The sequence below is a fragment of the Ischnura elegans genome, chromosome 6 (genome assembly GCF_921293095.1).
Source record: "Ischnura elegans chromosome 6, ioIscEleg1.1, whole genome shotgun sequence".
NCBI classification, from domain to species: Eukaryota; Metazoa; Arthropoda; class Insecta; order Odonata; family Coenagrionidae; genus Ischnura; species Ischnura elegans.
Genome location: NC_060251.1, coordinates 77,587,085 through 77,612,018, shown reverse-complemented (window position 1 = coordinate 77,612,018; position 24,934 = coordinate 77,587,085). Strand labels below are relative to the sequence as shown.

The following is a 24,934-nucleotide window of genomic DNA, read 5'->3' as shown; positions in this document are numbered from 1 at the left end:
TGAAAAGTGAAAATTTTCAAGCGCGCAAAAACGCGACGCTTAAGTATGAATGCCGGGAAATATCTCCGTACGTCGTATTTCTGGTTCCCCCTCCCGCCCGGTGAGGTGACCTTGAGGTGAGGCTTAGCGCTGATACGTCGCGGATAGCTCAGATACCTTGCTGGATGGTAGCGCTTGGCTTAAAAAAGGTTTATTAATACCTTATCAAACGAAGAAAACTTTCCGAACTTAGCCAGTTTTAATAGGTGATTATTAAGACATGTTTCCCTGAGCTCTGTGCCTCATGCATGCATTGTTAACCTCAGGCGATGTAAAACTCCTATCCACTCGTATGGAAACTAGGTCCCCGTGGAGTGACATCGCACGGGCGCCAATCTGGTCTTTTTCAAATGCGGTTAAAATTGACCATTTCCATTCGTCTAAACCAGTATTTCTAAAACCAAATAATTTGTGTATTATGAATACACTAATGGTGGGTAACGAATCGCAATCAATGCCTTTCGTTTTCTTTGATGAAGGAAACTACCCTATTGCGGACTAAGTTTAGATGATATGTGACGATACACCCTGGGAGGGAGAAGAAATATCTCCACCAATAATAAAAAAAACAGCAAAATTGGAGAGTTTTTCAAGTATGAGTTGACTCATTTAACTCTTTACTCAGAAATATGTACATATACACCATCATATAAACACCACAAGACTCACTTATGGTGTTTATAGGAGGGGCACTCCAAAACTTATGCACACCAAGTTCCTGACACCACATTTGTAACTTTACGTACTTCTAATTAATAGAGTGCATAGAAGCATCCTCCCTGCTTCCATTAAAATTTATTTGAATGCAATACCGATCATGGTGTGTTAGCAGCAGTTCTATAAGATGGCAGATGCAGTTGATCTCCATCAAAAGCAACACACTGTAATTGAGTTTCTTTGTCATGAGATGAGACGGTTGGAAACATTCACGAAAGGTTGAAGAAGGTGCATAGAGATGATGATGCCAATAGTAGTACCGTTAGTCAGTGGGCACAACGAGTATCTGGTGAGAAGGGGCATGCCAATATTAAAGATTGTGGATGCAGCGGTAGACCACATGCTGCACAAGCACTGCTCATTGTTCAAACTTTTCCGGAACAGGAATACACGCCTTAGTTCTAAGGCGGTGTAAGGCTATTGAAAAGGACATTTATTATGTAGAAAAGTGACATGGTGTTCCTCAAGGATAAGTTAACATACTATAAATATTGTAAGTGCCAGGAATAAAGGTTGTGGTGTCAGGAAATTTGGATACATTAGTTATGGAGTGACCCTCGTATATTGGTTTATATGTATACACCCAAAAAATTTCTAATGGCATTTATACATATTATCAATCTGAATATAGATAAATAAGAGAACATATCCATGTTAATTTAACTGAAGTACATATTATATTGGTAAGGTGGCTTAACAAGAATGAGTAGGACAGGGAAAAATTAGTAAATGGCAGTGATTGTGGTACAAGTGAAGAAGAAGAATTTTTTAATGGCTATATGCCAACATAGAAGAAATTTTCATTTTTTCATTACACAAATAAAACCCTTGTTTCCAAAAAAATTCTATAAATGGAGAAATTATGCATTTGAAGAGTCAGTCAAATCCATTACATTCATGGATTTCAGAATCAAAATTATCCATTCAGTGGAAATTTGTTGCACAAGTGCTAGATGAAAGTGGTGGAGATTTTAATGCAAGATATGAAAAATAGCACTAACTAGAATGAAAGAGACAATTCATAAGGCAGGAAGCATTATTTTTTTCAATTACCATAAAAGGAAAATAAGAATTAGGTAAATTAAATGAAAGAGATATGGTTAAGATCTAGTAAAAAATAACAAGGATTAGGGTCTGAGATTTGATACATATGACCTAATAAGAGCGTCCTAATTAGGGTAAGTTATTGAAACTCAATGAAGGAAATTGGTTCAAATACAAACATGTGTTTCTTTCATTAAAAATGCTTCAAGAGATGATACCGCTGAGCAAAGATGGGACAGAGATTCAAAGATTTGATTGAACATATCTGATCAAATTAGAGATAGATAGGTTAGAGATCATATCCCTGTTAATTTCATGGGAGTAATTTATCAGTAATGAGGCTCAAAAAGAATGAGTAGGATGGGAAAAAATTAGGAAATGGCAGTGATTGAGGCGAGAATAATTTTTTCACAGATATGTGCTAACATAGACCAAATTTTCATTTTGTCACTACCCAACCCTGGTTTCCAAAAACTATGCATCCTTGGCTGCATGATACACAGAGGTGTAATGGATCCAGAGGAGTGGTTTGCAAGCATCCATCAAACCAATGTGCAATGATGAACATTACAATGTAAGACACTACAGTTACACAAGATCTCGTTACTCAAGTGCTGCAGGATACAGTTCCATGATCACAAGGCAAGATTGTGCAGCTTTAAGAGTCTGCAACGTATTGAGACTGGTAGCATGGAGCAGGGGCGCAGCTAGGAATTAAGGTTGGGGGGGGATTTAGGTGCAACTAACACCGGGGTGCGTGGGGGTATGGTATACCCACCAGGATAAGTGGTACGTGCGAGATTAATAAATTGCGGAATTTTAAAGATAAATGGTTCAAAATGGTGAGTTTTACGGCTTTCTGAGGGATATTTTATTCATCCTTACACTTTTCTATTAGTAATATCAATCCAATTATGTAAAATGGGTTCAACTTAAAAATTTCTCTGAGCTCTGGGGGGGGTTTTAACCCCTAAAACCCCCCCCAGAGCTCGCTGCGCCATTGGCATGGAGCTCCCTTGAAGGTAATCAACATGATCAAGCCATCACACATCATGTAGCCATAGATGCATGGCTATTTAAACAAGGGCTAAATCCTAAACCCCTTCACTTACATATTCTTCAGTGGAGTTTTCTTACAATCCAATAAATTAATACTAATAACTTAACACAAGATGATAAACTTACCCAAGCATTGTATTGCACAGGATCAATGCATGCTTCACATTCACAATCAAAGAAACAATTGTCTCTTAAGAATTTCCTCCTCTCTTGTCTACTCTTCCTGGTGTAAACTTGCCCTGAAAAAATAAAAGTACCAGTTGTTTTTACAACTTCTTTTGGACATTCCGTACTCTATACGCTGCAATGCTTGACTTGCTGTAGTAAGTTCCACAGAGAAAAATTTCCATTTCATTTCTGGACTGATACCAGGACAAATTACTGCCACATTAACAAATTAATCCACAATAGGAGAACATAATTGTAAGTCAGCAATTTATAGAAGGCAACTTTTGGTTAGAGATGTATGTCCAGTAATAAATGCAAATATGAACTAAGTGTACTTTACTTATCACCCTGGAGTACTTGAGTTTTTGACTACATGAGACATGATTCAGGTTGACTTGTTTTTAAACTATACATATGACCATTAGCAAGACGTGTATTAGAGTCAGGAGGGACAAAATATGAGACCAAAAATATAACTACAGAGAAACATGACAATAATCCATTAAACCTTATTTCATTCCCAAATATTATGTAAAAAAATGATAAAATACAATGTGACCAGTAAATTTGAAACAAATTTTATGAAATCGATTGCAAAGTATAAGAAAACCATTTCCTATCAAAAAATATTCTTCATACTTCTTCCTAAGAAAAATTCTACTTCTAAGAAAGCTTGTTTTACCTCGGTCCTTTCACTTTGGTTGGTAAGCTCACAATGCGTACATTATTAGGGATGCAAGGTCAGTAGCAGATATAGAAAACACTCAAGGGGGGGGGGGGGGGGCACAAAAGAAATCTTGACTTCCCTTTATTTTTATAATTTATAGCTTACAACTTTACTGTAAAGTTGCCTTTACTTTTATTGTGATAAAAAATAATCAAGTCACAGGCAGAGTAAAAGAAACTTTTCATTCAAGTGATTATACACATAATAATAATAAATTTATTTCACAATTGGCAGTACAGACATCTGCAAGGCTAAAGTCAATATAAAATTTACATACAATGACATTCATAAATGAAAATTGAAATTACCAGGTTCTTGGGGATTCCCAAGATAATCATTTAAATATGATACGTACGTCATTAAAACAGAGTCCAGAGGGTTAACAAATACTAACAGAAGCATGGAAAAAATAGGCATTCCAGTTGCCCTCTAGGAAATTACCTTACGATGTATCCTCCATATATTCATAAAAACACTGTAGTAGCATTTATCAGCAAGGAGAAGTTTTAGTTTCTTTTTAAATACGGAAAGTGAGTAGCTATTTTTTATTTCTTAGGGAATTTTACGGTAAAGGATTGAGGCAGAGTGATTGGACCTTTCAGACAGAGAGAGCTGGAATACTGGTAGGAGTGGACGTTATTTCTTGAGCGGGTGAGGTATTCATGGTAGGTAGAATTTGGAAGAAATTGGGAAGGGTTTGCTTTAAAAAAGCAGGCACATGTAAGGATATACAAAGAAGGGAGGGTGAGGATTTTGGATTTAGCAAAGAAGATTTTACCTGGTGTGCAAATAGGGACATGGTACATAGCTTTAATAGCTTGTTTTTGGGCTGAAAAAGCTGTTTTAGCCACAGGTGAGTTTTCCAAAAACAATGCCATAAGAAATATGAGAATGGATTTTAGCATAGTACACCATTTTTAAAGTTTCACGAGAACAAAATAAACCTTTTTTCACGCCTCCCCCTTTCTCGCCCGCTGACCTTTTTCATCTTACCCCTTCAAAGTTCCCCATTTCTGGAGGTCAACTGAAGCATGAGTCATCTAATAGATCAAAAGGTGTCTAAAAATGACTTTCGGCAATTGGCATTATTATTTTATTAGACTGAAATATCAGTAATGTGCACGTCATTTAAAAAAGAATGAGACCAAACACGACGTATTTTTAAGGTTATTTAAGCATTTTAAGCAAGGAAATAGTTGGAAAAATGCAATGGAGACTTAGATTTCTGCCTCCACCCACGGTACACCCATGTCTGACCTAGCGCTATGTCGATATAGTGCAAATTCGTTCCTCAGGGAAATATCCCAACGCTGTAGAGCCTAATCAAATACCTTTAACTCTCTCTTAATAAAATGTGAACTTGCGCTAAGTAAACACGAAACTGCTATCATTTTACGCAAATTAATACTATTGCTTACCTCAAATCTTCTTCTTTGTTCACATATTAATCGAAATTCATCGTTGCGTAATGACCAAAAGCATTACTCGTCATGCGGTCCATATAGCCGGCCTACCTAAGTCATTTATCTCGCCTCCTTTAAAGAATGACATTAGTGAATTTAGCTCATTAATTAAGCGTGGAGCTAGTGGAAATGAGATTTTTGAAAGCAATACTGTTTGAGACGTAATTTTTGCCATCATAGGTTATTGGGCGAATTGACTTCAATGTAAAGGGTCAACGCCTCAAGCCTTCAAGGTCATCGGTATTCACGGGGGAGAAATGGAGCGGTGCCCGAGTTCCGTATGAATACCATCAACACGTAGAAGGGTCCGCTAGAGAGTCTCAAACACAATGGCTTCATTCCCTCGCAGCAGTCTTAGGCCCTCTGCGTCTCAGGAATACAGTGCAGCAGTAGAGGGCGATTTCGATAGAGCCAAAAGGAGTACAAACCAAGAGAACTATATTCACTGACTCTTGATTTACTTTGTGGTATTCCATTATAAGTTTTCCTGGATATCACACAAATTATATATAAAATAGTGGTATAAGTAATTGTGTGATATCCAGGAAAACTTACAAGAGAACAATGAAAAAAATAGGAATGCGGGTAGAAAAATCAGGAAGCTATCACGAAAAAGAAGAGAAATTTAAAGTGATCAATTGCTGTGAAAATGGAGAGCGTCAAAGCAATATTGCGCATTTATAAAGCTTCTTTCGAATATGAAAAGTGTTCAAATTAGTTTAAATCCTTAGCTTAGTACCCTGTTGTTAATACGGGGGAGGTCCGGGGGGGTCTGGACCCCACTCCACCTCCCCCAGAAAGATGAAAGTACAATTACTTTTCTTCATAAAAGAAAACAAAGTGTTGAAAAATCATGAATTTACAAAAGATTTATTTGAAAAATGAATTTTTTCGATTATGAAAAGTGTTAAAATTAGTTTAAAACCGCCAGCTTAGTAGGTACTCTGTTGTTAGAAAAATTTCCCCCCTGGTTTTGGAGACCCCAAACAAAATTCCTGGCTACCCCACTGCCATCGACTGAATTCAAATTTTCCTCACACACGTTTCCCATGAATGTTGTCACTTTCTCATCGCATACTGACTTGGGATTCATCCGAAAATGCTTCAGTTGTAGTGAGTTGGATTTAGCACTTCCTCGCGATAGTTTCACGCCACAGTGCACATACATAGTTCTCCTTATCTCCATAGAAATGTTTCTACTCATTGCAAGACATTTTTATCAGTATATCATTAAATTAAATTGCAACTGCGGCATCAGCAGAACAATTAACAGTGTTTAAAACAGCATTTACATCACACGTGCGATGAGGTGCGGGAGCAACTAGATGACCGCTAAGCTAAAGGAAGGGGTTGGCAGCAGAAGCGCATAGGTGTAGGGGAAGGAGCGCGCTCCCTCCGTCTTTCAACCAATAAGGCTACGAGTGAGGGAGTCAAGGACAAACAAGTCCGATTTTGCTTTAGTGATGTCGTTGCCTTCAAAGCGAAGCCGGGCGAGCTATGTGATAAATGCAGTGGGTGTATCCAGTCTGTCTCTACTTGTTTGAGGGATTAATGCTATGCTTGTTATTTTGAAAATTGTGCTGTTTGGACAATTTTGCATATTAGTATAGTCTAATAGTAAATAGAAAACTTAGTAGCAATCAAATAGAGCTGAAAAAAAACAGAAATATCATCAGAAATGCGCGCATTTGGTCTCATTATTTTTTTAAATCTCGTGCATGTCATCTAATTGCTGAAGCTATCAAGACATCTTCGGGTCCAGTTAGTCACTCACCTAAAATTTGTCCTCCAGAAACGGAGAATTGAAGCAGGTAGGCCAAAGGTCAGTTCAAGAGACGGGGTAGGGATGAAAAAAGCTACAATTGTTATTTAGTAACTTGATATTTTTCTTAAGCCACGTTTACACCGGAGTTTGAAACACGTGTTTCAAGCAAATATTACAAACATCTCAAAAAGCACACATTAGTAGACGAAACATTTCGCTATTGCAAACAGTTTTTCAGTGTTTGAAACACAAATTGTTTCCACCTGAAGTTGGTAAAGATCAAAGGGTGTTGCAAACTTTTGTTTGAAACGCTTGTTTTGGCAACTGTGTGCCGTTGAAACATGAAACAGAAACATTTCCTCCACTACCCCAGAATCTCCAGCAGCTGAAAAGCGCAAGGTTACAGCAAGTTTTTCTGTTACAGAAATAGCCTTTCGGTAATTTGTATCCATTTTGGAAATTTTCTGACCAATCATTAAAATTATGCATTCAAAATCCTCACTAGAAATTCTTATGAAGTTTTTGAAGCTTCCGTCCGTCCTCAATAGAGGGTCGATATCGTCTCTATTTAAATCGTCCAACAGGTCATTCCCACTGTAGGCAGCTCTGGATTGCAGAGACGTAACCCAGTAACATCTTGGCCTATGCTGCTTTGAGAAGATGACACACGCTGCTGCAGCTAGAACAACATCCTTTGCACAAGACATCACGAGAAAGACTGGCCCCAAGAACCAGAACGTACATAGGCGAGTAGTGATCAAGGTCGAAAGTGTTTCAAACATTTTCATGAAGCATGGAGACAAAAACCATGAAACAAAAATTTCAAACTTTTGTAAGAAACAACTGTTTCAAACAATGACGCTGAGATTCCCCCGATGATTGTTCAATCTTTTTGGAAGAGTCACACTATGTGCAAGTCTATTTTGCCATTTTTATTTTCCACAGCTGAAATTCTGCTAGAGCTTTCAAAAAATGGTTCATGAGTAGGACAAGCATCGCAGTGCAACGGCGCATTCCATGAGAGATTTGGAACTCTTTCCACTCTTATGGGGTGTTGCATTCACTGAAGCTATAATTTGAAGTTTCATATCCAGATCCGACGCCTTCCGCGACTTTGGATCCAATGTATCTGATGAAGGGCAATATCCGTGGATATTTGGATACGAGGTATCCGATCCGACCATCCCTACTAATAACTCAACTTGTGGATCACAAGGGCACATCAAAGTTAACAGCATTATTTGTCTCACTGTAAACAAAGAGCCTGCCAAATTTCATTCAAATCAAAACGTAACACTGTTCTTTGTCAGTGATTCTACTCAAATGCTGGTTTAGAAAAGTGAGGGTAAAGCTCACCCCACACTTAAAGAAAGGTTATTGAAATCTACACATTCACTTTAGTAGGACACTTCTTATCCATGGTTCACCCTAGTGTACAAGGATTTTTCTTTAATGTATCCAGACCCAGACAGTGAACCCAGGATCCTTTGGTTGGTGGCAAAACTTACTTCAACCATCCTACCTTCTTCCTTTTCCCTTCTTCAAACCTTTGTCCTACTCTCAAGGCTACCACACTAATTATCCTCCACCCAAAAGACATAAGAAAAGGGAGGCTGAGAATCACACCCAGAGCAAGAGAAAGAGAGAACCAACAGTGATGGAAAATAGAAAAAGCCTCCGCTGATCATGACCTCAGCTATGAAAAGAGACCAAATTCACTATTTTTTGCAGCCTCAGATGGTATCATCATGCATAAACATCACATAGGATGTGTAAGGGGAAATGTAAAGATAAAATTAAATTATAGATGGAGCAAAATTTCAAAGATTTAATGAAAAATAATGAAATCCTTAAATTTGAAATACACCTGTTAGATTTGAGATTCAATCAAATCCATGCCTTGGATATTGTATTGGTCATATAAGCAAGTGTCTAAAGGTAATGAAAAATTAAGAAAAAAGACAAACTTACCATAATGGATGCACACCTCTTTCCCTTCTGGAATGTCTTCACTTGCCTTAGCTATTATGCATTGCTTAAAAAAACTGAAAAGAATAAAAAATTGGTTGAAAATATCATTTTGATAAATACATAATAATAATGATAATAGTTTTATTGGTCACGCAGATAAGTTATTACATACATAATATCCACAAAATACTAATTATTTGGAAGTAAAGAGTGACATGCATAGTACATCATTATCAATTGACATTAGATGAAAATTCAGCCTTAGTTTGTCTTTAAATTTCCCCTAGCCAATTATTAAATAATGTAGGCCTTTTACTGAACAAAGCAGATATATGTATAAGAAGCACATGAGTGCACTATGCAGTAGGGTGGGCCGAAAAAAGGTTTTTTTTCCTGATCAAATTTGCCCTACGCGGGAAAGTTGCGAAATGATATAAGGATCTCGCACACATAATTTTTTTCAAATCGGATAATATTAACCACTGCCGCCCGAGCTCTAAAGTTTAAAATTTTGCGAAAAATCAGGCTGATTTCGGAATCAAACGGCTATGAAGACGAATTTTATGAAAATATGGGATAATGGATAACAAAAAAGAGTGGATACATGTTTATAGTTTATGAAAATGAAATTTGAAGTTTTTTTGACAAAATCTAGGGTTAAAAAAATGTCTATGAATTAACAACAAAATTATAGTATAGACCACCCGCACAACACAACTCATTTTTGCCTACATTTCTATAACTCCATTTTGGGGGCTAAATTGCAGGTAAAATAATATTTATTTCGATTGAATTTCATTTATTATCAAATAAGTCATCACATGGTAGTAAATAATCCCACAAAAAGTAATAATAAGGTAAATTATTTGAAATTAACATCAATCATAATGACGAATAACGTACCTGTGGAGCTATTTTCAACAAGAAATTCAGCCAATGCTGAGAAAAAACAGAACCTGAACACCAAGCACTTCACTAAGTAGCTCTCTGCTAGTTTCGTAAAGAAACTACCCAGAACTCACCACGAGGAAGAGGCTACCATCGAGTTCCACCCGTGTCCCCCCCAGCCAACCTTCCGAAGGGCACGATTGTGAAAGCGCATCAATTACTCTGAGAAAATTATTCTATTCTATTATTATTATTATTATTATTATCCGTCTCTTATACACGATAATGCCCATCCATGCCTGCGTTCTATACTGCACACGGATTTTAATGCTAACATTATCATTTGTACCATCCTTTCAACTGCTTGTGTATGGCAGGGAAAAGGTACTTCTAATACAGATCTTTCCGTAACAAGGTCTTCCAAGTTTTTGTTTGTCATCCCAGCTACTATTGGTGGTTGATTTACCTCAATTGGTTCACAGTCAACCAAGTCTATATAATTTTGAGCATCGAAGTTTAGAAAGATTTTGTGCTTTCCCGGCGAATGGACTGAGTGAAGAGTTCGGTTCGATTCGGACATCGAAACGTCAGCAGATATGGAGTTCCTGACCCGGTGGCGATCCCGAGAACTCTTCACTCCATCGAAGGTTAGCTTTGGAAAATTCGAATTTCCTCAATTCCTCCTGCTGAGTTTCTCTCGATTTCAATGTATTTGTGATGGCCATTGCACGAATTTGTCTGCGTTCATCGGCTATCATTGCAAGCAGAATATTCTCTGGGTGAGCAAAATTACATTTCCCTGAATCATAGAGTAGCGGCGTAATTTGATGTCTCTATTTATATATTTCATAAGAAGAATCATGTTTATAATATACTTCGGGACTTCTGTTCAATATTGTCTCAATTTTGTTGAAAACCGCATTGGAGCGTAAACTTCGATAACAAATTTTGCCAGGGTCATCAGTTCTTTTGACGGTTCTGAACGATAGTTCATTGCAATGAAGCAGGCAAACAAACCAATGCAAAGGTCTTCTTAGGGCCATTTCCATTCTCCTGATTACTCCAGCATGGCTTCCGGTGTTAGCCTCAGTTCCATCGTACACAATTGCTTGTAGTCCATCGATAATGCTCATTTCCTCCCCTAGAAAATTCGTTATGGAATCTTAGAGGCCAATAGCTTTGCTGACACATGGGGTGACATGCCATAAGTAGCGTGAACCGGGCTCTTTAACGAGAGTTACATGCTCCTCACCTATTGTTTTTCACTTTGATTGACTATAAACGAAAGCAGAGTCTTTCCTCTCGTCGAAGTAAAGAGCTTGCAGTTTAACAGTTCCCACATTCCTCCGAAGAGACGTGAGCAATCTTTCTCTTTCCCTTCTAACTTTGTTCTTGTCAACAATAAGTACATTGACTCCTTGAGTAACTAACCCGATATCTATTAGGTGCGCAGATGCAAGTGCTGCAGAGGTATGGTTTGACATGCAGAATTATTCACAGGATGATGCAAATCTTGGCAATTTCAAATTACTTACACTAACCTTTTTCCATGAAATACTCTCCTTCACTTGCATCACATAACTCTCCGTTCAATGTCATTTCATCACCTGAGTCTTCCGAACAGAAGTGTTATGACAAAATAGGGTGAAACATTCGGGTGTTCCTTAGTTCCTTCTAACCTGCAAAGCCTCGTCTTCCTATTTTAGGTCTCCTGCATATCGATGGCGCCTATCTTCATTTTCCTGCCAATTCCCTGTCCTTGGGGAATTCCCATTCTAAACAAGGCATTTTTGAAAGAATATCACAAACAGAATGAGTCTCACTAAAGCAATTTACATGCCGCAACATCAAAACGCTGACGTGCGTGACGAAGAAAGTCTTGCTTTAGATCAATGAAAGCATTCTTGTTGACAGATCGAAGAATATTGCGATTATTTCCATGATATTGAATAATTTGTCAAACAATTTGCCTATATCCAGCCACTGGGATAGAGGATCTATGCCAAATACCTTCAATGGCATAAGCCACTGTCTCCGCGATTCCCGACAGAGATATAATGGTATTTTAACTTTCTTCTTCAATGTACCGAGAGTACAAAAACATTTTCATCATCTCTTCATAAGTGGGCAAATCATTACCCATGAAATTTTCGGGTGCAACAAATATCACGCACTTCACTCCACACCTGGTACGCTTTCCCTCTATTCTAACCATTGCGTCAATCCTCCCGTAATCCTTTAGAAGGTTGGTGGGGGGACACGGGTGGAACTCGATGGTAGCCTCTTCCTCGTGGTGAGTTCTGGGTAGTTTCTTTACGAAACTAGCAGAGAGCTACTTAGTGAAGTGCTTGGTGTTCAGGTTCTGTTTTTTCTCAGCATTGGCTGAATTTCTTGTTGAAAATAGCTCCACAGGTACGTTATTCGTCATTATGATTGATGTTAATTTCAAATAATTTACCTTATTATTACTTTTTGTGGGATTATTTACTACCATGTGATGACTTATTTGATAATAAATGAAATTCAATCGAAATAAATATTATTTTACCTGCAATTTAGCCCCCAAAATGGAGTTATAGAAATGTAGGCAAAAATGAGTTGTGTTGTGCGGGTGGTCTATACTCTAATTTTGTTGTTAATTCATAGACATTTTTTTAACCCTAGATTTTGTCAAAAAAAACTTCAAATTTCATTTTCATAAACTATAAACATGTATCCACTCTTTTTTGTTATCCATTATCCCATATTTTCATAAAATTCGTCTTCATAGCCGTTTGATTCCGAAATCAGCCTGATTTTTCGCAAAATTTTAAACTTTAGAGCTCGGGCGGCAGTGGTTAATATTATCCGATTTGAAAAAAATTATGTGTGCGAGATCCTTATATCATTTCGCAACTTTCCCGCATAGGGCAAATTTGATCAGGAAAAAAAACCTTTTTTCGGCCCACCCTACTATGCAGTATGCAATATTTCCAATTGTTGAAACAATCCATTTTTCTACACAACTTTTGTCATTAGAAAAGTAAAAGAGACAAGACATTTGAGCAATCCACATGTTATAAAAATAGCAACTGATAAATCCTTATCTAAACTGTACACGGGTCATTATCCCACAATCGTACAAAGTTATATCCATGGGCTGTCATAAAAAAAACCAAAACTGGTAAATCAAAAATAAAGTGGCACATTATTATATGTACCCTTCTACTAATTTTAGTGACAAAAAGTAAGAAAAAATTATATTCCCCAAATTTAATGTCCACAGACTATGATTCGTCATGTCCGTGGATAGTCCCACGTAATTTTCGAAGAGGTGTTAATTGATTAAAAACCTTTACTGAATAATTTATTAAAAAATTTATGATTAAACAAGTAACAACAATATAAACATTCCAAAATAGTCATTTTAGGTTACTTTATTCTATAATATTTATTATAATATAAAAAACATTTGTCCTACAGAAAAAAGCAATGTCCGTGGACACAGGAAAAATGGGGAATTATTCATGGGATATGGTGGCAGCCCTGAACAACCGGTGTGTAGAGAAAGTATTGTCAGCTATATTGGGTTGTTTGAGTTTATACTTGGCTTAGTGAATGTTCTAATGCTGGAAGAAAAATTTTGGTACAGTTTTTTGAAAGAGCCAAGATCATCAGTCATGTCCGTGGACAGGTAAAAATTAGTTAAAGTAAAATCTTTTATTAATTACAATTGAGATATCTTTTTCAGCTATTAAATGCAATTTCAATGAAGTAAGGACAGTGCTCTAACTTATATAAAGTCCAAGCTATAACTTAATTTAGAGGAAATCGTCATGTCCGTGCACACCATGTCTGTGGACATTATGTTCGTGAAATCTGCAGTCCATGAACATGGCAGATGGTAACGGGCATTTTAAAAAAGGGACAAATTTAAAAAAATTTCTCGTGAGTAAACACAATATTCCTCTTCTGCTGTGTCCGTGGACATATATGAATATGGTTTAGAGGAAATTAGATACCCTACACCTATGCTACCAGGAATGCATCCCTATCTTCCCAATGTTAAAAACGCTCTCGTATAACGCAAATTCGTACAGTGCAAAGAGCCCGAGGAACGCATCCCTTGCGCTATACGAGGCATGGGTGTACATCGTGTCCGTAGACAGCACAAAAGTAAAAATAAAAAAAAGTGTAAATATTACTAACAATCTCTGCCACTTACGTCATTAGATTGTGTGATTGACAAACTGTAATTACACAATTTTGATTCACAAAAAACAAAAATTAATTATTTAAATTTTTCCTGTAGAAAATGTGTGTTTTTGGAGATTGACCCTACGTGGGTTTGATTCAATTGAATGAATACCATACTAATTCATTGATGAAACAGCATGAATAGCTGTTTCATCGATGAAATAAGTTCATGCAGTAGAAAATTCCCTAGCGTTTATGTGTACCTTTGTTTAAAAAAACAATTAAGATAGATTAGGGCACAAAATGTTGTTAAGCCCTAAGTTTAACAGTAAATTTACATTTTCATTCAAGGTGATCAATTTTTTTTAACACAAAAGAACTCTATCATCAAGATACTCACCTATGAGTACAGTTCGGCTTACATGAATGATTCAGCATAGATGATGAGACATAAACTGCTGAAGCCACAACATCATGCCAATCATCATCAATTTTGACAACTCTGTTATCTTTATCAATCTTCTGATTTTTCCATCCTAAGTAATGGAGTAAATCCTCATCAGACCATAAATCTCGAACCAAAAAGTTATTAGCAGCAGACTGGGCAAGATGTTTTAAGGCAACTGTGGCTAAAGGCTCCAATAACTTTTCAGGCCTGGAAATGAGACAAGAAGATGAAAAATTTTTTAAATGGCAAATACACATATCAAAAAGGAATTTCAAATCGTCTTGAGAAATTTAACAGAGGGAGGAGTTTTTTTTAGTCCAAGGTCTGATTTTACAATATCAAATGTAGTATCTGGTGGAAATGAAAATCAAAATTAATACATTATTATCCACTTATCCCATACCTAAGTATCCAATTTAAAACCATAAATTTAACTATTCCTAATGACGGCATCAATACGGATTATATCCAAGGGAAGGGTGCTGAATTCATTGAGATTATGTACTAGCAAAAATGAGATGATTTAAAGAAGCACATATCAAATAAACTATATAATTCAAGACACTACTGACAAATGGGAGAAAATATTATAGTACAAATAAAATGCAGCAATATGGTAAAGGGGTATTTATTTTGAGATAATTTTACTTCAATGTATGTACCAATCCTGATCAAAATCTGAGATCTTAAGAGTCAATTACATACTTGTTAATTGAGGTGGAATGATACATTTACAGTAAAACCTCTATGTAGTGAACCTCTTTACAGCGTAAACCTCCATACTTCATACCTCCCCTATGATCCCGTCTGATTTACATGTAAATTTATAGGCAAACCTCTTTGTAGTGAACCTCTTTATATAGTAAAACTGCTACACTTATCATATCAAGGAGATACTCCTGAACAGCCTAACTACCTCCGTAAATCGTACCAAGACACCAAGAGACCATTAATGCAGCCGTAATTACGTATATGAAATGACATTTTCAGCAATAAATGTTTCACTCTTTTTTTTCTTATACATACATATACCTTTAATATGCTGTAATTTTCACGTTAGTCATAAGTTCCGGCCATTTTGTTCCATATGAGAGCATACCTAACAGAAAATAAGAAAAGAAGAATCCAACTATCCTACTCATTTTAAGTGACTGTCGAATTGAGAGAGATCACATCGTTTTCTCTCGAATCATGGTAAAAATCATGCGATAGCACTCCCTCTCTGTAATTATTAAATAATAAATATATGTTCACTAATGCATGCATGTTTGTTTAAACACATAAATATAATGGTTTAAAAGACAGTAGTGCCTTTCATTTCCGAAGAATATGAAAAAATGGTGCCTATCACTAAAACCTCTCTATGGTGAACCTCCATACATCAAATTGCCCAAATTTTGGTCCCCTCCATTACGATGTAAAGAGGTTTTACTGTAAAATTATAAATTAGTTACACATTCTTCATTAGTCCTAATTGATTTTAATTGAATAAATCCACCTAATAAGCAATGAAAAAGTAACATGCAAAAAAATATAATTATCTCACCAACGAGGAACACCAAAGAGTGGCTCATAGGTTGCTTTCCATTTGGAATTTTCAGTCAAGAAGTAAGATAAGAGGACAGCTGCCTGAAAATGACATTGATTTCAGCATAAAATTTATTGCTTCATATGTAATAACAAGGAGAAAATATTCACGATTCCTATAATTTAGTACTTTTTACTATCACATATTATTAAAAATTAGCTAAAATAGGTTTCCGAATCCTCAGTTTATCAGGAAAAAGTAGTATATTCACACGCCTAAAAAATACTTTTGTGGGAGAAGCATGAGTAGAAGAAAAAATGATGAAATAGTGATTATCACCAAATTTGCATATTTGTGAGAAAACACCAGAAATCGCGTTATCGCATTTGTGACTTTTGTATGTCACTAGTCATTGCATATCACCAAACAGCACCTAAATTATACTTCATATACGTTAATAATTCCATATTAAATTATCTAAGGTAATTTGTTTGAGACAATATATTCAGTACTCACACCACTATATATAAACCAATATTACTTTGCCTAGAATTACGGCAATAAAGCTCTTGCAAATGAAAACTACAAGAAAATATCCAAACTGAAAGAAAAATAAGCACCAGTACAACAGTTAAACATAATTAGCGAGTGATCCCTTCTTAATGAAAGTAAATTAAGTAAAAAACATAGTCTACATATAAGATGGAGATTATTGCAAATTTGGGGAGATTGAAGTGAAGTATGCATGAGAGATGATCTCAGAACAGGCAAAGAAAATAAAGCATAAATCTTTAGAAAACATGCATATTGTTGGAAAGTAAGTAGAGATGGGCCAGTTCCGCTACCAGGTTCTCGGTACTACCCATCGCATAAAGTCGGTGCTTAGGAAGTTGGTCTTATTCCATCTACTACTGTTTTCAGTGAAAGCCTGTTCTGTACGCCTTGTAATATTTCTGATTAAGAAGAAAAAGATTTGACCCAAATAGGGTCAAAATGTTGATTCTTTAAAACAAAACTGGAGAAAGCATCATGTAATGTGATGTAATGGTCGATCATGTATTCTTTAAGAACATGTTACTTCAACTTTTTATACTCCGAAAATAAAATTATGGAGACTTAATTTTTTTTACAGAGCTTTCCTGCTTATTTACCTCTCTTATTTTCATTCAGTTTGTCTGTTTGTTCATTTAAATTTGCAATTCATTCAGATAATAAGAGTTGATTGTTGGAACCGATGAGGAGAACAGGACTGGTATCAAAAACCAGAAAAATTTAAGAACAGACTCACCCTTAAAAGTAAGTACATTCATATTTGTAGAGTAAATGCCGTCCCACAAAAAATACTTCAGAGAGGTGGGAACTTTAATAGATAGAAGCATTCGTTGGAAATGGACAATCAGACAAAAACAAGTAAAAGAAGATTATCCCCATAACAGATGATGATGATGATGGAATGAAGTGATATTTTTTACAATTTGCATGGAAACAAAAGATTTGAAATGGCAATAATAAATAGCAATTAAAATTCAAATTTGATCCTCAGACATTCAAAAAAAGAAATAGATGACATTGATTACCCACCATCACAAAAAGAAAACGCTTCCACCGATCCTCTTTGTCCATTGTTGAGCTCAGGCCGTCGAATCTGTTGTACAACAGCATCTCCTGAAACTCTGAAGAGTCATCCACCGAGCCAATTTTTTTTTCATCCTTAGGGCCACCATCATCCCTTAATAAAGGCATTATAGACTTTGCCAGTTCATTGCCTGCCCTTAATAGTGCTCTTATTGAAAGCATAGGAGGCCAGCCAAGGTCACTCAAAATTTTATAACCACATTCATAACTATGATACTGATCCCATGCATCATCTCTGCACTTACATGAACAATAAATGGCATGGGTGCAGGAGGCACACCTGAAATTCATATGTAAAAGCACAAAATGAAATTATAAATAACAAAAAATAATTAATACTTTCACAAAAAAAGATTACAATATACATAATTATAATTGGGAACGTTGTACATAATAGTACATGATTACGTAAAGGAAATTAACAGAACTCAATAGATTTTTCCAGCAGTTGAAAGAGACTATGCATGAATGTGATATGCAATATATAACAAACCTCCATATACAGTGAAGTTTTATAAAAACCTCCTTAAAATGAAGTCACAGTCCCTATCCTAGGCCCTTCCCATACCTAATACATGGTGAAAAACCTCTTAAAGCAAACAACTATTTATACAAAACTACAATAAAAAGAAATTACACTTACAATAGGTAATTAAACAAATTGAACTCCATGGGAAACTTTCAAGCTAAAATGAAATGAAGCTAAAAAGGAAAACAGCTAAGATATAAACATACAATCTGCATATTTACCAACACATTTTCAGTACATATTTAACATTGTAATATGAAAGTCCCATCTTCTGATAAGTAGATACTAAATTTATATACAATGCCCTAATAAATGCATAGAAGAAAAATAAGACTAGCAAAATTGAATTAATCATTATTTCCAAAAAAATAGGGTGGTTTCCTATTATTTTTTTATTGTCTAAATCTAAAGATTATTATGTACTCCTGAAGTACTTACTTCACGCTTTTAGATTTTTAAATGACGATATCTATTTTTCGCGATTAAATGAAAAGTGAAAATTTCCAAGCGTGCGAAAACGCGACGGCTAAGTATGAATGCTGAGAAAACCACGTCTGACGTCATTCTGGTTCCCGCTGTCACCCTGTGAGGTGACCTTGGGGCGAGGCTTTGAGCGCTGATACGATGCAGGCTACTAGCAGGTAGCAGAGTACCCTCCTATCAGGTAGCGCTTGGCTTAAATAAGGATTATTAATACCCTATCAAACGAAGGAAACTTTCCGACCTTAAGCAATTTCAATAGGTGATTATTAAGAGATGTTTCCCTCATGCATGCATTGGTAATCTCAGACAATGTAAAGCTCCTGACTACTCGTATAGCATCTAGGTCCCTCTGACGTCACGTGCAGTGGCCTGGCATGGGCGCCAATCTGGCCTTTTTCAAATGTGGTTAAAATTGACCATTGCCAATCGTCTGAACTGGGATTTCTAAAACCAAATAATTTGTATATTATGAATACACTAATGGTGGGTAACGAATCGCAGTCAATGCCTTTTGTTTTCTTTGATGAAGGAAACTACCCTATTCCATGAAAATGGAAGATAAGTGTAATACAAGTGTGAAAATATTAGCTAATAGCATAATTGGGTGGTAGTATTTTTTATCACTGATATTGATGATTTGTTTCCTTACTGCCACCTTGTATTAAATTTGACACATCATCTAAAGATGCTGAAAAACTTTTAGATTCAGGTATTTTCAATGGAAATTTTTAAATTCCAAGAATAGGGTGGTTTCCTATTATTTTTTTATTGCCTAAATAGAAAGATTATTACTCCTGGAGTACGTATTTCACGCTTTTAGATTTTTAAATGACGATATCTATTTTTCGCGACCAAATGAAAAGTGAAAAATTTCAAGCGCGTGAAAACGCGACGCGTAAGTAGGAATGAAGGGAAAAAGTCCGTACGACGCATTTCTGGTTCCCCCTCCTGCCTGGTAGGTGACCTTGATCGAGGCTCTGAGCGCTGATAGGACGCAGGATGCTAACGGGTAGCTGAGTACCTTCCTGTCTGGTAGCGCATGGCTTAAAAAAGGTTTATTAATACCTTATCAAGCGAAGAAAACTTTCCGACCTTAGCCAGTTTTAATAGGTGATTATTAAGACATGTTTCCCTGAGCTCTGTGACTCATGCATGCATTGGTAGCCTCTGACGATGCATAACTCCTATCCTCTCGTGTAGAAACTAGGTCCCTGTGACGTCACGTGGAGTGGAATCGCATGGGCGCCAATCTGGCCTTTTTCAAATGAGGATAAAATTTGACCCTTGCCATTCGTCTAAACCGGTATTTCAAAAACCAAATAATTTGTGTATTATGAATACACTAATGGTGGGTAACGAATCGACATCAATGCCTTTTGTTTTCTTTGATGAAGGAAACTACCCTATTATAATTAAGGAGATTGAAACTGACAGTAATCTGAATTCATAGAATGCATTTTGCTCTTTTTTCTCGTGGGTTCTAATGGGAACCCAAATTATTAATACATACAACCCTTTGGGCATAGCTTGAATTTGAAGTTTTAAGTACAATTAACTCAAGTGATATGTGGAGAAACTATGACATAGTGGTAAAAAGGATTTCAAGAAAAATTCGAGAATCCTATGTGGAATTTGTTTTTTCTAATGCAAGTACAGTATATTCTATCTTAAGTGGCCATCCTGGGTGAAAAACGTAAGAGGTGGCTGAGTAGAGAAGAGAGATGCAAGGCTTGGCTTGCAATTATAACTAATTGCAGCTCATAAAGAGGTAATAATTGAACAAAATCGAGCCCTCTAGGATGCAAGTCAATCAGGAGATAAGGATATACCACTCACTGGTCTCTCCTTAAAATGCATGTTTTCAAGAAGTGAAGGGAGCAAATCCCAAACAATATTGCAAAGTATTGTGTGGAAGTATATGCCGCGGGATGGTTGCAGTAAAAGATTAGCCATTGGCAGAAACAATCTACATCTACATAATACCCCGCAAGCCGGCTAAAAGGCATGTGGCAGGGGGTGTTAGAAAACCAGCCATTTACAGATTCAAAAAATGAAGTGCCCTAACCAAGTTAGGACTAGCGTTTATGCATTAAAGTCCTTTATGGTTAGGGGGAAAAACGAATTTCCATATCTATCCATTCGGCAAATCATCTCTCTTAATTTATCGCTTCTATCAGACCTGGAAATATAGTGTGGCTCTAATATTATATTCTCTGTGCTGCTCTTTAAGATATCCATTCTCAATTGTTCAAGCAATCTAAGCCTAGCGCGCAGCCTCCGAGGCTTCAGCGGCACCCAGTATTCGCTTAACATCTGGGTAACGCTGTCTATACGCCCATTGCTGTTTTTGACAAAATGCACAGCACTGTTTAACAATGCATTTGGAGTCAATAATTTCATCAATAAATTTAAAAAACAATGGCTCTTTTGAAATTAATAATATTCAATAAGTGAAAAGATGTGATAGCCAAATATTTTCAAACAGCCAAGTATTTGATTCTATTACCTTTACATTCGACTCCAAACTGTAATGCATCAACCCAGAGAACTAACTATTTTCTAAATTATAATTTGCATAGTTTCATACCTAAGCACCTAAATTCAATCAAAAAACCATAATAAAAAATAACTTACGGAACGGGAGCCAAAAGAGAATCTGAGCAAAAGTGGCACCGTCGTTGCTTTTCATCTTCTTTCAGAAATAATACATAAGCAGGTTCATAAAAGAGAATATCACCAGCACTAATATCCTGCTTAGCGAACACACACCGACCCTTTTTCTCATCCTGCCTGGAATTGAAATAATATATTAGTTATATGCAAAAAGAGCAATCCTTCAGAAAACTGGTTTTTTGAAAAAAATATTATGTATTCACCTCAATTGAGTTCAACTGAATACCTACTGCCACTAATACAGGGCTGAAACAATTTTTTCATCTCACTGTTTTTTTAATATCATTGCAATTAATCTTTGAATTTATATCATTAGTAGACATGCAACAGAATTAGGTGGAAGAGGGCTGGGTTATGTGCATTAATGAGGAATCAGGGGTGGCTCTCGAATTTCAAAACAGGGGTAGGGGGAAATATCACTTGTTAAGATAATGAGGAGGGAAATCACTACTGTAGACCACCACTTTACAATGGGTTCGACTTGCAATAGATTCAGCATACAATACCTGGTGATTTTGCACACGCTTCTTGAAATTTCTAATTTTGCCTATTTTGTTCCCACTTGAACAATGCATAATAAATTATGTAATATTGCACATTACGTAAATTGTACAAATATTAAAAATAATAAATGATAATCAATTTCTGTACTTGATGACAAAACACATTTTTTGCATAACAGAATTTACAAGCGCTGATGCTCTTTAAGATGATTCCTTGTTTCGAAATGATGCCAAATTAACACAAAATGAAACGGAATTCACTTTTACGATCCTCAGGAATGGATTAATCATAAAGTGAAGGTCTCCTGTACATAATTTTAATGAGCAAAATATATGAATGAAAAATTGCCGCACAGGATATAAAATTAAAAACAGATTTTAAAATGAATACATTATCTTCAATGGCTGAATTAAAACCCCACCACACTACTCTAATACCCATTCCCATTTCTCCTTCCCTTATTATTCCATATACTTAAATGCTACATAACCCAGATACTTACACTCACCAGCAATTTCTCCTGAAGAATGCTTTTTTGCAATGTAACAGAACTATTTGGGAATAATATTAAATTTGACTAAAAATAAAGTGACTTTAACTCTTTTCATATGGCATTTGTATATTTCCACAACACTTGGTTTTATTAAAAGATAAATAAATACAGAAAATAATGTCAACCATAATTGAAAACCACTAACACATTTAATGTGATATCAGTGTAACAGTGGTCTCCATGCTTTAACCCTTAGTTACACGCAAAGCAGGGATTTTGCAGCATTTTTCAAAAATACGAAATAGTGCATTTAATGAGCATAGATCACTGGTGGCACACTTTGGTATTCTATTTCTATAATTTTTCCTCAACCAAGAACATTGTCTACAATTCCTTCAGAAAAAATATTCAAAGTATTTATCAAGAAATTTGCTTTTATTTATGACTTTATTTTTGTTTATAAATGAAATATAAAAATATTTAAAGTGCTTTTAATTATTAGAAGGTATCCAAATGTGTTAAAATACTCTAAAACTTTAATGTATATTTAGGAAAACCAAAAATATTAAAGAGTGGCAAAAAAGCTGCAAGCGTGCACTGGCACTATCCCAACGGGAGCATGTAGCTAAGAGTTAACTAATCTCTCTAGGTTACAATGTAATTTAGATGAGTGTAACTTTAACATGTGGGTTAGTGTAAATGGCATTTCCACTTTCAGGTAGAGATGTGTCCTAATGCCTATGATCACTACAAATGAATCGGCACTTATATTTTGTACTAAGACACTTAAGTACACATTAAGAACAAATTAGTCTCGATTACTGACAGTATCCTGCAAGAAAGTGGATACAATGAGGAATCGTAGAAACATGGTATTAATCATCAGGAGAAGTGGATACAACTAGGAATCCTGAAAAAAAGTAATCACTACTCGGTACTTAAACTAAAATGTAGCGATATTAGCTAAAATCAATACCAGAAAATAACCATTATGCCCACCTCTACTTTTGGAACATTATGAGAAAGGGGATAAAATTTCTTAATGTTTTTAGGACGAAAATCAGAAAAAAAATTTAATGAAGGAGACAACTATTCATGAAAACTTCTGTATGATGCTAATTGAATCATACAGCAGATGTCCAAGTACAGTTGTGGCAGATGAGTGTATGCATTCTTGTGATGTGCTTACAGTTATGGCCTGAATAAAAAGAGAAATGCAGTTCTGATTCTATATTCTTTGCACTGATTTAAAATTATTTTTAACCTTGACCATGACAAAATAAGAATATGTTCCAATTAACTTACAAATGCTATATGAATTTTCTATTGAATAAAATGTAGAACAGTCACAGGGCTTTCGCATAAATACATTTTAATGATTTTTTTACAATTTAATTTTTTTTAATTCGTACCACAGAATTTTTTTCAGGTACGTAATTTTGTGATTCCATCTCAAAAAAGAATAAAACACAAAAGTTCTGGAGTGATGCCATTCAGTCAGTGGCATAGCCAGGAATTCGTTTGGGGGGTCCAAAACCAGGGGGGGAAATTTTTGAAAAACAGGGTACTAAGTAATGGGTTTTAAACTAATTTTAACACTTTTCATAATCGAAAAAACTTCATTTGTTAAAGAAATATTTTGTATAGTCATAATTTTTCAATATTTTGTTTTCTTTTTTGAGGGAAAATAATTGTGTTTCCATATTTTTGGTGGGGGGGGGGGGGGGGTTCCGGACCCCCCGGTGAGTCTTGCCACCCCTGGCTACACCATTGCATTCAGTGAGGACTGGCAAGAAGTCTGCATTTACTTTACATAAACCTAAAGGAGGCCAGTATCTATGCTGAAAGCAATAATCCATATTCTTAAACTTTTAGTAAAAGACAAAAAAAAACTTAAAATGTGAAATGAAACTTTGATGTTTACAAAAAAAATACAGCAATGCATATGATAATTTGGGTACATGCTTACTCGCTATTCAAGCCGTAATTTCAATATTAATTAAAGATAATCAACTTACATAATATGAAGTTTAGAGGATGCAAATGGCAATGAAGCATTTGACTCAAATGGAAACTTATCTTGGTCTTTATATTCTGGTACAAGACTTCTAGTTAGAGACAATGGCTCTGATAATTTCACTAAACTTTCTTCAACTAGGCTATGAAGTTCTTCTGAAAAAGTTCAATCATTTTTTGAATGTACCAATACAACTTTATCTGAACAACTTCCACATAACAGTTAATATCTTATGCCCAATGTTATTTATGAATTCAGAAAAAAGACTGAATGGAGTAGGAGGAAGCTGAGAGCAACAAGCTGTTTGCACCAGTGACATAAAAATAGGGGAAGTAGGGTGGATAGAAACTTGGCATTTGTCTTATGCTGAGTGCACATGACCATTTTGCATCAGTGTTGATGTCATATCAATCCACGATGTGTTTAACAGTGTGCCTACTGTTGCATGATTCTAAGAAAAACAAACTCATTTTAGTAATGGCTGAATCTATGTAACAATTGAATTTGGACAAACAAGCTGAAAACCTGGGTTTTTCAACAATTACTACAACCCTGGATGGAATGGCATTGCTCCTAGTTGGCATCAAGGCATTGTGGACATTACTGA

The 24,934-nt window shown here is 35.8% G+C and overlaps 1 protein-coding gene across 2 annotated transcripts in view; it reads right to left on the bottom strand.

The window, feature by feature from the left end:
* Positions 1-24,934, bottom strand: part of LOC124161028 (SET and MYND domain-containing protein 4-like) — a 41,936-nt gene that overhangs the window by 12,358 nt on the left and 4,644 nt on the right. For both annotated transcript variants that reach the window (XM_046537170.1, XM_046537171.1), the window contains exons 4-10: positions 24,329-24,482; positions 21,275-21,430; positions 17,575-17,908; positions 16,012-16,094; positions 14,418-14,672; positions 8,954-9,027; positions 2,986-3,098 (exon numbers count right to left, since the gene is read on the bottom strand). In XM_046537170.1, the coding sequence (XP_046393126.1) occupies positions 2,986-3,098; positions 8,954-9,027; positions 14,418-14,672; positions 16,012-16,094; positions 17,575-17,908; positions 21,275-21,430; positions 24,329-24,482 (1,169 nt within the window). The remainder of the gene's footprint in view (positions 1-2,985; positions 3,099-8,953; positions 9,028-14,417; positions 14,673-16,011; positions 16,095-17,574; positions 17,909-21,274; positions 21,431-24,328; positions 24,483-24,934) is intronic.